This window comes from Salmo salar, chromosome ssa27 (assembly GCF_905237065.1).
Source record: "Salmo salar chromosome ssa27, Ssal_v3.1, whole genome shotgun sequence".
Lineage (NCBI taxonomy): Eukaryota > Metazoa > Chordata > Actinopteri > Salmoniformes > Salmonidae > Salmo > Salmo salar.
Window position 1 is genome coordinate 15,746,771 of NC_059468.1, and position 14,833 is coordinate 15,761,603.

Genomic DNA, 14,833 nt, shown 5'->3' on the forward strand with positions numbered 1-14,833 from the left:
GTGCTCCAATTGCAACGTGTGCTTAAACTGTACTGGTGATGTGCTAGTGTGTACAACTTGATAACGTGGGCTGTTGGGGGGAGGACAGTGAAATGTTGCTGATGTAGCTGCAATTGTTTGATCAATTCCACAGCGTGATTTAACTTCAAAGGTGCCACAACTGAACATTACATGTCAATGGATAATTCTGGAGCACCTATTGATTGGGTTTGCTTACTTATCACAGTGATGGAGTTCAGATCCACAGAGAAGTTGAAGGTAGAGTTTGGATTGGTCACAGCCTCTTTCAATGTATCAACAATGTCACTGCCCTTGGGGACAGGTACAGTGGAGGTCGCATTGAACTCCAGTTCCAACCCCACCTCTGTGTTAGGATCCTGACCGAGACGGGGCACAGGTCTGCAAAGGATCAAAAAGTTCATAGGTTAGGGTCAAGTGAAAAGGTGACTGAATATGTAAAGTTGTGCTAAAAATAACGCTTATATATTCAAAAGAAGTTCATGTCTAAATGAAAGAAAATGGTTTAAAAGTAGAATACAATATTACCTGAATTGAGTAACAGTCGTCTGAACGTAACAAAGCCCATAGCTTTGTCGGAAGATTGTGTCACACTGTAAGGAGTAGGGGAGAGAAGAGACAACTTTAATAGACTATCAGATAGTATGAGAGATTTTCCAAACAGAATATATACAACATTCTTCGGCTATTTCTTTTTAACAATCCCTTATTCCCATAGCTCAACGCTCTTTAAGCCTAAAGTCATTGTCACTTGAACCTTAGGTAAAGTCAATAACCACATCAACAAAGACACAAATGAATGGTCATATCTGGATTTCGAGGACTTACAATTGTGGTAATGGTATCTGAAAGTGTTTTGAATTCTGTGCTTTGAGGGTCAGTCAAGGCTGGTACAAAAACTTGTTGCAAGGTGACTTGTAATTCCACTACTGGAGGAGGTGCCGTTGTTATGGCAATTGTAGCAGGAACAGTTGTTGTTGCAGGGGCATCTGAAATAAAAAAATTACACTCTTTTAGAATGTGAAAGGTGCTCCAATTGCAAGGTGTGCTTAAACTGTACTGGTGATGTGCTAGTGTGTACAACTTGATAACGTGGGCTGTTGGGGGGAGGACAGTGAAATGTTGCTGATGTAGCTGCAATTGTTTGATCAATTCCACAGCGTGATTTAACTTCAAAGGTGCCACAACTGAACATTACATGTCAATGGATAATTCTGGAGCACCTATTGATTGGGTTTGCTTACTTATCACAGTGATGGAGTTCAGATCCACAGAGAAGTTGAAGGTAGAGTTTGGATTGGTCACAGCCTCTTTCAATGTATCAACAATGTCACTGCCCTTGGGGACAGGTACAGTGGAGGTCGCATTGAACTCCAGTTCCAACCCCACCTCTGTGTTAGGATCCTGACCGAGACGGGGCACAGGTCTGCAAAGGATCAAAAAGTTCATAGGTTAGGGTCAAGTGAAAAGGTGACTGAAAATGTAAAGTTGTGCTAAAAATAACGCTTATATATTCAAAAGAAGTTCATGTCTGAATGAAAGAAAATGGTTTAAAAGTAGAATACAATATTACCTGAATTGAGTAACAGTCGTCTGAACGTAACAAAGCCCATAGCTTTGTCGGAAGATTGTGTCACACTGTAAGGAGTAGGGGAGAGAAGAGACAACTTTAATAGACTATCAGATAGTATGAGAGATTTTCCAAACAGAATATATTCAACATTCTTCGGCTTTTTTTTTTAACAATCCCTTATTCCCATTGCTCAACGCTCTTTAAGCCTAAAGTCATTGTCACTTGAACCTTAGGTAAAGTCAATAACCACATCAACAAAGACACAAATGAATGGTCATATCTGGATTTCGAGGACTTACAATTGTGGTAATGGTATCTGAAAGTGTTTTGAATTCTGTGCTTTGAGGGTCAGTCAAGGCTGGTACAAAAACTTGTTGCAAGGTGACTTGTAATTCCACCATTGGAGGAGGTGCCGTTGTTATGGCAATTGTAGCAGGAACAGTTGTTGTTGCAGGGGCATCTGAAATAAAAAAATTACACTCTTTTAGAATGTGAAAGGTGCTCCAATTGCAAGGTGTGCTTAAACTGTACTGGTGATGTGCTAGTGTGTACAACTTGATAACGTGGGCTGTTGGGGGGAGGACAGTGAAATGTTGCTGATGTAGCTGCAATTGTTTGATCAATTCCGCAGCGTGATTTAACTTCAAAGGTGCCACAACTGAACGTTACATGTCAATGGATAATTCTGGAGCACCTATTGATTGGGTTTGCTTACTTATCACAGTGATGGAGTTCAGATCCACAGAGAAGTTGAAGGTAGAGTTTGGATTGGTCACAGCCTCTTTCAATGTATCAACAATGTCACTGCCCTTGGGGACAGGTACAGTGGAGGTCGCATTGAACTCCAGTTCCAACCCCACCTCTGTGTTAGGATCCTGACCGAGACGGGGCACAGGTCTGCAAAGGATCAAAAAGTTCATAGGTTAGGGTCAAGTGAAAAGGTGACTGAATATGTAAAGTTGTGCTAAAAATAACGCTTATATATTCAAAAGAAGTTCATGTCTAAATGAAAGAAAATGGTTTAAAAGTAGAATACAATATTACCTGAATTGAGTAACAGTCGTCTGAACGTAACAAAGCCCATAGCTTTGTCGGAAGATTGTGTCACACTGTAAGGAGTAGGGGAGAGAAGAGACAACTTTAATAGACTATCAGATAGTATGAGAGATTTTCCAAACAGAATATATACAACATTCTTCGGCTATTTTTTTTAACAATCCCTTATTCCCATAGCTCAACGCTCTTTAAGCCTAAAGTCATTGTCACTTGAACCTTAGGTAAAGTCAATAACCACATCAACAAAGACACAAATGAATGGTCATATCTGGATTTCGAGGACTTACAATTGTGGTAATGGTATCTGAAAGTGTTTTGAATTCTGTGCTTTGAGGGTCAGTCAAGGCTGGTACAAAAACTTGTTGCAAGGTGACTTGTAATTCCACCATTGGAGGAGGTGCCGTTGTTATGGCAATTGTAGCAGGAACAGTTGTTGTTGCAGGGGCATCTGAAATAAAAAAATTACACTCTTTTAGAATTTGAAAGGTGCTCCAATTGCAAGGTGTGCTTAAACTGTACTGGTGATGTGCTAGTGTGTACAACTTGATAACGTGGGCTGTTGGGGGGAGGACAGTGAAATGTTGCTGATGTAGCTGCAATTGTTTGATCAATTCCACAGCGTGATTTAACTTCAAAGTTGCCACAACTGAACATTACATGTCAATGGATAATTCTGGAGCACCTATTGATTGGGTTTGCTTACTTATCACAGTGATGGAGTTCAGATCCACAGAGAAGTTGAAGGTAGAGTTTGGATTGGTCACAGCCTCTTTCAATGTATCAACAATGTCACTGCCCTTGGGGACAGGTACAGTGGAGGTCGCATTGAACTCCAGTTCCAACCCCACCTCTGTGTTAGGATCCTGACCGAGACGGGGCACAGGTCTGCAAAGGATCAAAAAGTTCATAGGTTAGGGTCAAGTGAAAAGGTGACTGAATATGTAAAGTTGTGCTAAAAATAACGCTTATATATTCAAAAGAAGTTCATGTCTGAATGAAAGAAAATGGTTTAAAAGTAGAATACAATATTACCTGAATTGAGTAACAGTCGTCTGAACGTAACAAAGCCCATAGCTTTGTCGGAAGATTGTGTCACACTGTAAGGAGTAGGGGAGAGAAGAGACAACTTTAATAGACTATCAAATAGTATGAGAGATTTTCCAAACAGAATATATACAACATTCTTCGGCTATTTTTTTTTTAACAATCCCTTATTCCCATTGCTCAACGCTCTTTAAGCCTAAAGTCATTGTCACTTGAACCTTAGGTAAAGTCAATAACCACATCAACAAAGACACAAATGAATGGTCATATCTGGATTTCGAGGACTTACAATTGTGGTAATGGTATCTGAAAGTGTTTTGAATTCTGTGCTTTGAGGGTCAGTCAAGGCTGGTACAAAAACTTGTTGCAAGGTGACTTGTAATTCCACTACTGGAGGAGGTGCCGTTGTTATGGCAATTGTAGCAGGAACAGTTGTTGTTGCAGGGGCATCTGAAATAAAAAAAAATGACACTCTTTTAGAATTTGAAAGGTGCTCCAATTGCAAGGTGTGCTTAAACTGTACTGGTGATGTGCTAGTGTGTACAACTTGATAACGTGGGCTGTTGGGGGGAGGACAGTGAAATGTTGCTGATGTAGCTGCAATTGTTTGATCAATTCCGCAGCGTTATTTAACTTCAAAGTTGCCACAACTGAACATTACATGTCAATGGATAATTCTGGAGCACCTATTGATTGGGTTTGCTTACTTATCACAGTGATGGAGTTCAGATCCACAGAGAAGTTGAAGGTAGAGTTTGGATTGGTCACAGCCTCTTTCAATGTATCAACAATGTCACTGCCCTTGGGGACAGGTACAGTGGAGGTCGCATTGAACTCCAGTTCCAACCCCACCTCTGTGTTAGGATCCTGACCGAGACGGGGCACAGGTCTGCAAAGGATCAAAAAGTTCATAGGTTAGGGTCAAGTGAAAAGGTGACTGAATATGTAAAGTTGTGCTAAAAATAACGCTTATATATTCAAAAGAAGTTCATGTCTAAATGAAAGAAAATGGTTTAAAAGTAGAATACAATATTACCTGAATTGAGTAACAGTCGTCTGAACGTAACAAAGCCCATAGCTTTGTCGGAAGATTGTGTCACACTGTAAGGAGTAGGGGAGAGAAGAGACAACTTTAATAGACTATCAAATAGTATGAGAGATTTTCCAAACAGAATATATACAACATTCTTCGGCTATTTTTTTTAACAATCCCTTATTCCCATTGCTCAACGCTCTTTAAGCCTAAAGTCATTGTCACTTGAACCTTAGGTAAAGTCAATAACCACATCAACAAAGACACAAATGAATGGTCATATCTGGATTTCGAGGACTTACAATTGTGGTAATGGTATCTGAAAGTGTTTTGAATTCTGTGCTTTGAGGGTCAGTCAAGGCTGGTACAAAAACTTGTTGCAAGGTGACTTGTAATTCCACTACTGGAGGAGGTGCCGTTGTTATGGCAATTGTAGCAGGAACAGTTGTTGTTGCAGGGGCATCTGAAATAAAAAAAATTACACTCTTTTAGAATTTGAAAGGTGCTCCAATTGCAACGTGTGCTTAAACTGTACTGGTGATGTGCTAGTGTGTACAACTTGATAACGTGGGCTGTTGGGGGGAGGACAGTGAAATGTTGCTGATGTAGCTGCAATTGTTTGATCAATTCCACAGCGTGATTTAACTTCAAAGGTGCCACAACTGAACATTACATGTCAATGGATAATTCTGGAGCACCTATTGATTGGGTTTGCTTACTTATCACAGTGATGGAGTTCAGATCCACAGAGAAGTTGAAGGTAGAGTTTGGATTGGTCACAGCCTCTTTCAATGTATCAACAATGTCACTGCCCTTGGGGACAGGTACAGTGGAGGTCGCATTGAACTCCAGTTCCAACCCCACCTCTGTGTTAGGATCCTGACCGAGACGGGGCACAGGTCTGCAAAGGATCAAAAAGTTCATAGGTTAGGGTCAAGTGAAAAGGTGACTGAAAATGTAAAGTTGTGCTAAAAATAACGCTTATATATTCAAAAGAAGTTCATGTCTAAATGAAAGAAAATGGTTTAAAAGTAGAATACAATATTACCTGAATTGAGTAACAGTCGTCTGAACGTAACAAAGCCCATATCTTTGTCGGAAGATTGTGTCACACTGTAAGGAGTAGGGGAGAGAAGAGACAACTTTAATAGACTATCAGATAGTATGAGAGATTTTCCAAACAGAATATATACAACATTCTTCGGCCTTTTTTTTTTAACAATCCCTTATTCCCATTGCTCAACGCTCTTTAAGCCTAAAGTCATTGTCACTTGAACCTTAGGTAAAGTCAATAACCACATCAACAAAGACACAAATGAATGGTCATATCTGGATTTCGAGGACTTACAATTGTGGTAATGGTATCTGAAAGTGTTTTGAATTCTGTGCTTTGAGGGTCAGTCAAGGCTGGTACAAAAACTTGTTGCAAGGTGACTTGTAATTCCACCACTGGAGGAGGTGCCGTTGTTATGGCAATTGTAGCAGGAACAGTTGTTGTTGCAGGGGCATCTGAAATTAATAAAAAATTACACTCTTTTAGAATTTGAAAGATGCTCCAATTGCAACGTGTGTTTAAACTGTACTGGTGATGTGCTAGTGTGTACAACTTGATAACGTGGGCTGTTGGGGGGAGGACAGTGAAATGTTGCTGATGTAGCTGCAATTGTTTGATCAATTCCACAGCGTGATTTAACTTCAAAGGTGCCACAACTGAACATTACATGTCAATGGATAATTCTGGAGCACCTATTGATTGGGTTTGCTTACTTATCACAGTGATGGAGTTCAGATCCACAGAGATGTTGAAGGTAGAGTTTGGATTGGTCACAGCCTCTTTCAATGTATCAACAATGTCACTGCCCTTGGGGACAGGTACAGTGGAGGTCGCATTGAACTCCAGTTCCAACCCCACCTCTGTGTTAGGATCCTGACCGAGACGGGGCACAGGTCTGCAAAGGATCAAAAAGTTCATAGGTTAGGGTCAAGTGAAAAGGTGACTGAATATGTAAAGTTGTGCTAAAAATAACGCTTATATATTCAAAAGAAGTTCATGTCTAAATGAAAGAAAATGGTTTAAAAGTAGAATACAATATTACCTGAATTGAGTAACAGTCGTCTGAACGTAACAAAGCCCATATCTTTGTCGGAAGATTGTGTCACACTGTAAGGAGTAGGGGAGAGAAGAGACAACTTTAATAGACTATCAAATAGTATGAGAGATTTTCCAAACAGAATATATACAACATTCTTCGGCTATTTTTTTTAACAATCCCTTATTCCCATTGCTCAACGCTCTTTAAGCCTAAAGTCATTGTCACTTGAACCTTAGGTAAAGTCAATAACCACATCAACAAAGACACAAATGAATGGTCATATCTGGATTTCGAGGACTTACAATTGTGGTAATGGTATCTGAAAGTGTTTTGAATTCTGTGCTTTGAGGGTCAGTCAAGGCTGGTACAAAAACTTGTTGCAAGGTGACTTGTAATTCCACCACTGGAGGAGGTGCCGTTGTTATGGCAATTGTAGCAGGAACAGTTGTTGTTGCAGGGGCATCTGAAATAAAAAAATTACACTCTTTTAGAATTTGAAAGGTGCTCCAATTGCAACGTGTGCTTAAACTGTACTGGTGATGTGCTAGTGTGTACAACTTGATAACGTGGGCTGTTGGGGGGAGGACAGTGAAATGTTGCTGATGTAGCTGCAATTGTTTGATCAATTCCACAGCGTGATTTAACTTCAAAGGTGCCACAACTGAACATTACATGTCAATGGATAATTCTGGAGCACCTATTGATTGGGTTTGCTTACTTATCACAGTGATGGAGTTCAGATCCACAGAGATGTTGAAGGTAGAGTTTGGATTGGTCACAGCCTCTTTCAATGTATCAACAATGTCACTGCCCTTGGGGACAGGTACAGTGGAGGTCGCATTGAACTCCAGTTCCAACCCCACCTCTGTGTTAGGATCCTGACCGAGACGGGGCACAGGTCTGCAAAGGATCAAAAAGTTCATAGGTTAGGGTCAAGTGAAAAGGTGACTGAATATGTAAAGTTGTGCTAAAAATAACGCTTATATATTCAAAAGAAGTTCATGTCTGAATGAAAGAAAATGGTTTAAAAGTAGAATACAATATTACCTGAATTGAGTAACAGTCGTCTGAACGTAACAAAGCCCATATCTTTGTCGGAAGATTGTGTCACACTGTAAGGAGTAGGGGAGAGAAGAGACAACTTTAATAGACTATCAAATAGTATGAGAGATTTTCCAAACAGAATATATACAACATTCTTCGGCTATTTTTTTTTAACAATCCCTTATTCCCATTGCTCAACGCTCTTTAAGCCTAAAGTCATTGTCACTTGAACCTTAGGTAAAGTCAATAACCACATCAACAAAGACACAAATGAATGGTCATATCTGGATTTCGAGGACTTACAATTGTGGTAATGGTATCTGAAAGTGTTTTGAATTCTGTGCTTTGAGGGTCAGTCAAGGCTGGTACAAAAACTTGTTGCAAGGTGACTTGTAATTCCACCACTGGAGGAGGTGCCGTTGTTATGGCAATTGTAGCAGGAACAGTTGTTGTTGCAGGGGCATCTGAAATAAAAAAATTACACTCTTTTAGAATTTGAAAGGTGCTCCAATTGCAACGTGTGCTTAAACTGTACTGGTGATGTGCTAGTGTGTACAACTTGATAACGTGGGCTGTAGGTGGAGGACAGTGAAATGTTGCTGATGTAGCTGCAATTGTTTGATCAATTCCACAGCGTGATTTAACTTCAAAGGTGCCACAACTGAACATTACATGTCAATGGATAATTCTGGAGCACCTATTGATTGGGTTTGCTTACTTATCACAGTGATGGAGTTCAGATCCACAGAGAAGTTGAAGGTAGAGTTTGGATTGGTCACAGCCTCTTTCAATGTATCAACAATGTCACTGCCCTTGGGGACAGGTACAGTGGAGGTCGCATTGAACTCCAGTTCCAACCCCACCTCTGTGTTAGGATCCTGACCGAGACGGGGCACAGGTCTGCAAAGGATCAAAAAGTTCATAGGTTAGGGTCAAGTGAAAAGGTGACTGAAAATGTAAAGTTGTGCTAAAAATAACGCTTATATATTCAAAAGAAGTTCATGTCTGAATGAAAGAAAATGGTTTAAAAGTAGAATACAATATTACCTGAATTGAGTAACAGTCGTCTGAACGTAACAAAGCCCATATCTTTGTCGGAAGATTGTGTCACACTGTAAGGAGTAGGGGAGAGAAGAGACAACTTTAATAGACTATCAAATAGTATGAGAGATTTTCCAAACAGAATATATACAACATTCTTCGGCTATTTTTTTTTAACAATCCCTTATTCCCATTGCTCAACGCTCTTTAAGCCTAAAGTCATTGTCACTTGAACCTTAGGTAAAGTCAATAACCACATCAACAAAGACACAAATGAATGGTCATATCTGGATTTCGAGGACTTACAATTGTGGTAATGGTATCTGAAAGTGTTTTGAATTCTGTGCTTTGAGGGTCAGTCAAGGCTGGTACAAAAACTTGTTGCAAGGTGACTTGTAATTCCACCACTGGAGGAGGTGCCGTTGTTATGGCAATTGTAGCAGGAACAGTTGTTGTTGCAGGGGCATCTGAAATAAAAAAATGACACTCTTTTAGAATTTGAAAGGTGCTCCAATTGCAACGTGTGCTTAAACTGTACTGGTGATGTGCTAGTGTGTACAACTTGATAACGTGGGCTGTTGGGGGGAGGACAGTGAAATGTTGCTGATGTAGCTGCAATTGTTTGATCAATTCCGCAGCGTTATTTAACTTCAAAGTTGCCACAACTGAACATTACATGTCAATGGATAATTCTGGAGCACCTATTGATTGGGTTTGCTTACTTATCACAGTGATGGAGTTCAGATCCACAGAGAAGTTGAAGGTAGAGTTTGGATTGGTCACAGCCTCTTTCAATGTATCAACAATGTCACTGCCCTTGGGGACAGGTACAGTGGAGGTCGCATTGAACTCCAGTTCCAACCCCACCTCTGTGTTAGGATCCTGACCGAGACGGGGCACAGGTCTGCAAAGGATCAAAAAGTTCATAGGTTAGGGTCAAGTGAAAAGGTGACTGAATATGTAAAGTTGTGCTAAAAATAACGCTTATATATTCAAAAGAAGTTCATGTCTGAATGAAAGAAAATGGTTTAAAAGTAGAATACAATATTACCTGAATTGAGTAACAGTCGTCTGAACGTAACAAAGCCCATATCTTTGTCGGAAGATTGTGTCACACTGTAAGGAGTAGGGGAGAGAAGAGACAACTTTAATAGACTATCAAATAGTATGAGAGATTTTCCAAACAGAATATATACAACATTCTTCGGCTATTTTTTTTAACAATCCCTTATTCCCATTGCTCAACGCTCTTTAAGCCTAAAGTCATTGTCACTTGAACCTTAGGTAAAGTCAATAACCACATCAACAAAGACACAAATGAATGGTCATATCTGGATTTCGAGGACTTACAATTGTGGTAATGGTATCTGAAAGTGTTTTGAATTCTGTGCTTTGAGGGTCAGTCAAGGCTGGTACAAAAACTTGTTGCAAGGTGACTTGTAATTCCACCACTGGAGGAGGTGCCGTTGTTATGGCAATTGTAGCAGGAACAGTTGTTGTTGCAGGGGCATCTGAAATAAAAAAATTACACTCTTTTAGAATTTGAAAGGTGCTCCAATTGCAACGTGTGCTTAAACTGTACTGGTGATGTGCTAGTGTGTACAACTTGATAACGTGGGCTGTTGGGGGGAGGACAGTGAAATGTTGCTGATGTAGCTGCAATTGTTTGATCAATTCCACAGCGTGATTTAACTTCAAAGTTGCCACAACTGAACATTACATGTCAATGGATAATTCTGGAGCACCTATTGATTGGGTTTGCTTACTTATCACAGTGATGGAGTTCAGATCCACAGAGATGTTGAATGTAGAGTTTGGATTGGTCACAGCCTCTTTCAATGTATCAACAATGTCACTGCCCTTGGGGACAGGTACAGTGGAGGTCGCATTGAACTCCAGTTCCAACCCCACCTCTGTGTTAGGATCCTGACCGAGACGGGGCACAGGTCTGCAAAGGATCAAAAAGTTCATAGGTTAGGGTCAAGTGAAAAGGTGACTGAATATGTAAAGTTGTGCTAAAAATAACGCTTATATATTCAAAAGAAGTTCATGTCTGAATGAAAGAAAATGGTTTAAAAGTAGAATACAATATTACCTGAATTGAGTAACAGTCGTCTGAACGTAACAAAGCCCATATCTTTGTCGGAAGATTGTGTCACACTGTAAGGAGTAGGGGAGAGAAGAGACAACTTTAATAGACTATCAAATTGTATGAGAGATTTTCCAAACAGAATATATACAACATTCTTCGGCTATTTTTTTTTAACAATCCCTTATTCCCATTGCTCAACGCTCTTTAAGCCTAAAGTCATTGTCACTTGAACCTTAGGTAAAGTCAATAACCACATCAACAAAGACACAAATGAATGGTCATATCTGGATTTCGAGGACTTACAATTGTGGTAATGGTATCTGAAAGTGTTTTGAATTCTGTGCTTTGAGGGTCAGTCAAGGCTGGTACAAAAACTTGTTGCAAGGTGACTTGTAATTCCACTACTGGAGGAGGTGCCGTTGTTATGGCAATTGTAGCAGGAACAGTTGTTGTTGCAGGGGCATCTGAAATAAAAAAAATTACACTCTTTTAGAATTTGAAAGGTGCTCCAATTGCAACGTGTGCTTAAACTGTACTGGTGATGTGCTAGTGTGTACAACTTGATAACGTGGGCTGTTGGGGGGAGGACAGTGAAATGTTGCTGATGTAGCTGCAATTGTTTGATCAATTCCACAGCGTGATTTAACTTCAAAGTTGCCACAACTGAACATTACATGTCAATGGATAATTCTGGAGCACCTATTGATTGGGTTTGCTTACTTATCACAGTGATGGAGTTCAGATCCACAGAGAAGTTGAAGGTAGAGTTTGGATTGGTCACAGCCTCTTTCAATGTATCAACAATGTCACTGCCCTTGGGGACAGGTACAGTGGAGGTCGCATTGAACTCCAGTTCCAACCCCACCTCTGTGTTAGGATCCTGACCGAGACGGGGCACAGGTCTGCAAAGGATCAAAAAGTTCATAGGTTAGGGTCAAGTGAAAAGGTGACTGAATATGTAAAGTTGTGCTAAAAATAACGCTTATATATTCAAAAGAAGTTCATGTCTGAATGAAAGAAAATGGTTTAAAAGTAGAATACAATATTACCTGAATTGAGTAACAGTCGTCTGAACGTAACAAAGCCCATATCTTTGTCGGAAGATTGTGTCACACTGTAAGGAGTAGGGGAGAGAAGAGACAACTTTAATAGACTATCAAATAGTATGAGAGATTTTCCAAACAGAATATATACAACATTCTTCGGCTATTTTTTTGTAACAATCCCTTATTCCCATTGCTCAACGCTCTTTAAGCCTAAAGTCATTGTCACTTGAACCTTAGGTAAAGTCAATAACCACATCAACAAAGACACAAATGAATGGTCATATCTGGATTTCGAGGACTTACAATTGTGGTAATGGTATCTGAAAGTGTTTTGAATTCTGTGCTTTGAGGGTCAGTCAAGGCTGGTACAAAAACTTGTTGCAAGGTGACTTGTAATTCCACTACTGGAGGAGGTGCCGTTGTTATGGCAATTGTAGCAGGAACAGTTGTTGTTGCAGGGGCATCTGAAATAAAAAAAAATGACACTCTTTTAGAATTTGAAAGGTGCTCCAATTGCAACGTGTGCTTAAACTGTACTGGTGATGTGCTAGTGTGTACAACTTGATAACGTGGGCTGTTGGGGGGAGGACAGTGAAATGTTGCTGATGTAGCTGCAATTGTTTGATCAATTCCACAGCGTGATTTAACTTCAAAGTTGCCACAACTGAACATTACATGTCAATGGATAATTCTGGAGCACCTATTGATTGGGTTTGCTTACTTATCACAGTGATGGAGTTCAGATCCACAGAGATGTTGAATGTAGAGTTTGGATTGGTCACAGCCTCTTTCAATGTATCAACAATGTCACTGCCCTTGGGGACAGGTACAGTGGAGGTCGCATTGAACTCCAGTTCCAACCCCACCTCTGTGTTAGGATCCTGACCGAGACGGGGCACAGGTCTGCAAAGGATCAAAAAGTTCATAGGTTAGGGTCAAGTGAAAAGGTGACTGAATATGTAAAGTTGTGCTAAAAATAACGCTTATATATTCAAAAGAAGTTCATGTCTAAATGAAAGAAAATGGTTTAAAAGTAGAATACAATATTACCTGAATTGAGTAACAGTCGTCTGAACGTAACAAAGCCCATATCTTTGTCGGAAGATTGTGTCACACTGTAAGGAGTAGGGGAGAGAAGAGACAACTTTAATAGACTATCAAATAGTATGAGAGATTTTCCAAACAGAATATATACAACATTCTTCGGCTATTTTTTTTAACAATCCCTTATTCCCATTGCTCAACGCTCTTTAAGCCTAAAGTCATTGTCACTTGAACCTTAGGTAAAGTCAATAACCACATCAACAAAGACACAAATGAATGGTCATATCTGGATTTCGAGGACTTACAATTGTGGTAATGGTATCTGAAAGTGTTTTGAATTCTGTGCTTTGAGGGTCAGTCAAGGCTGGTACAAAAACTTGTTGCAAGGTGACTTGTAATTCCACCACTGGAGGAGGTGCCGTTGTTATGGCAATTGTAGCAGGAACAGTTGTTGTTGCAGGGGCATCTGAAATAAAAAAAATTACACTCTTTTAGAATTTGAAAGGTGCTCCAATTGCAACGTGTGCTTAAACTGTACTGGTGATGTGCTAGTGTGTACAACTTGATAACGTGGGCTGTTGGGGGAGGACAGTGAAATGTTGCTGATGTAGCTGCAATTGTTTGATCAATTCCGCAGCGTTATTTAACTTCAAAGTTGCCACAACTGAACATTACATGTCAATGGATAATTCTGGAGCACCTATTGATTGGGTTTGCTTACTTATCACAGTGATGGAGTTCAGATCCACAGAGAAGTTGAAGGTAGAGTTTGGATTGGTCACAGCCTCTTTCAATGTATCAACAATGTCACTGCCCTTGGGGACAGGTACAGTGGAGGTCGCATTGAACTCCAGTTCCAACCCCACCTCTGTGTTAGGATCCTGACCGAGACGGGGCACAGGTCTGCAAAGGATCAAAAAGTTCATAGGTTAGGGTCAAGTGAAAAGGTGACTGAATATGTAAAGTTGTGCTAAAAATAACGCTTATATATTCAAAAGAAGTTCATGTCTGAATGAAAGAAAATGGTTTAAAAGTAGAATACAATATTACCTGAATTGAGTAACAGTCGTCTGAACGTAACAAAGCCCATATCTTTGTCGGAAGATTGTGTCACACTGTAAGGAGTAGGGGAGAGAAGAGACAACTTTAATAGACTATCAAATAGTATGAGAGATTTTCCAAACAGAATATATACAACATTCTTCGGCTATTTTTTTGTAACAATCCCTTATTCCCATTGCTCAACGCTCTTTAAGCCTAAAGTCATTGTCACTTGAACCTTAGGTAAAGTCAATAACCACATCAACAAAGACACAAATGAATGGTCATATCTGGATTTCGAGGACTTACAATTGTGGTAATGGTATCTGAAAGTGTTTTGAATTCTGTGCTTTGAGGGTCAGTCAAGGCTGGTACAAAAACTTGTTGCAAGGTGACTTGTAATTCCACCACTGGAGGAGGTGCCGTTGTTATGGCAATTGTAGCAGGAACAGTTGTTGTTGCAGGGGCATCTGAAATAAAAAAATTACACTCTTTTAGAATTTGAAAGGTGCTCCAATTGCAACGTGTGCTTAAACTGTACTGGTGATGTGCTAGTGTGTACAACTTGATAACGTGGGCTGTTGGGGGGAGGACAGTGAAATGTTGCTGATGTAGCTGCAATTGTTTGATCAATTCCACAGCGTGATTTAACTTCAAAGTTGCCACAACTGAACATTACATGTCAATGGATAATTCTGGAGCACCTAT

At 40.0% G+C, this 14,833-nt stretch overlaps 1 protein-coding gene across 1 annotated transcript in view; it reads right to left on the reverse strand.

Moving 5' to 3' along the window:
* The window catches only part of LOC106588536 (uncharacterized), a 76,173-nt gene that overhangs the window by 18,232 nt on the left and 43,108 nt on the right, over window positions 1-14,833 (reverse strand). Inside the window, exons 113-154 of the mRNA XM_045709208.1 lie at window positions 14,435-14,595; window positions 14,135-14,199; window positions 13,806-13,987; window positions 13,390-13,550; window positions 13,091-13,155; window positions 12,762-12,943; window positions 12,344-12,504; window positions 12,044-12,108; window positions 11,715-11,896; window positions 11,298-11,458; window positions 10,998-11,062; window positions 10,669-10,850; window positions 10,253-10,413; window positions 9,954-10,018; window positions 9,625-9,806; window positions 9,209-9,369; window positions 8,909-8,973; window positions 8,580-8,761; window positions 8,165-8,325; window positions 7,865-7,929; window positions 7,536-7,717; window positions 7,120-7,280; window positions 6,821-6,885; window positions 6,492-6,673; window positions 6,073-6,233; window positions 5,773-5,837; window positions 5,444-5,625; window positions 5,027-5,187; window positions 4,728-4,792; window positions 4,399-4,580; window positions 3,981-4,141; window positions 3,680-3,744; window positions 3,351-3,532; window positions 2,935-3,095; window positions 2,636-2,700; window positions 2,307-2,488; window positions 1,891-2,051; window positions 1,592-1,656; window positions 1,263-1,444; window positions 847-1,007; window positions 547-611; window positions 218-399 (exon numbers count right to left, since the gene is read on the reverse strand). Of these exons, the coding sequence (XP_045565164.1) occupies window positions 218-399; window positions 547-611; window positions 847-1,007; window positions 1,263-1,444; window positions 1,592-1,656; window positions 1,891-2,051; window positions 2,307-2,488; window positions 2,636-2,700; window positions 2,935-3,095; window positions 3,351-3,532; window positions 3,680-3,744; window positions 3,981-4,141; window positions 4,399-4,580; window positions 4,728-4,792; window positions 5,027-5,187; window positions 5,444-5,625; window positions 5,773-5,837; window positions 6,073-6,233; window positions 6,492-6,673; window positions 6,821-6,885; window positions 7,120-7,280; window positions 7,536-7,717; window positions 7,865-7,929; window positions 8,165-8,325; window positions 8,580-8,761; window positions 8,909-8,973; window positions 9,209-9,369; window positions 9,625-9,806; window positions 9,954-10,018; window positions 10,253-10,413; window positions 10,669-10,850; window positions 10,998-11,062; window positions 11,298-11,458; window positions 11,715-11,896; window positions 12,044-12,108; window positions 12,344-12,504; window positions 12,762-12,943; window positions 13,091-13,155; window positions 13,390-13,550; window positions 13,806-13,987; window positions 14,135-14,199; window positions 14,435-14,595 (5,712 nt within the window). The remainder of the gene's footprint in view (window positions 1-217; window positions 400-546; window positions 612-846; window positions 1,008-1,262; window positions 1,445-1,591; window positions 1,657-1,890; window positions 2,052-2,306; window positions 2,489-2,635; window positions 2,701-2,934; window positions 3,096-3,350; window positions 3,533-3,679; window positions 3,745-3,980; window positions 4,142-4,398; window positions 4,581-4,727; window positions 4,793-5,026; window positions 5,188-5,443; window positions 5,626-5,772; window positions 5,838-6,072; window positions 6,234-6,491; window positions 6,674-6,820; window positions 6,886-7,119; window positions 7,281-7,535; window positions 7,718-7,864; window positions 7,930-8,164; window positions 8,326-8,579; window positions 8,762-8,908; window positions 8,974-9,208; window positions 9,370-9,624; window positions 9,807-9,953; window positions 10,019-10,252; window positions 10,414-10,668; window positions 10,851-10,997; window positions 11,063-11,297; window positions 11,459-11,714; window positions 11,897-12,043; window positions 12,109-12,343; window positions 12,505-12,761; window positions 12,944-13,090; window positions 13,156-13,389; window positions 13,551-13,805; window positions 13,988-14,134; window positions 14,200-14,434; window positions 14,596-14,833) is intronic.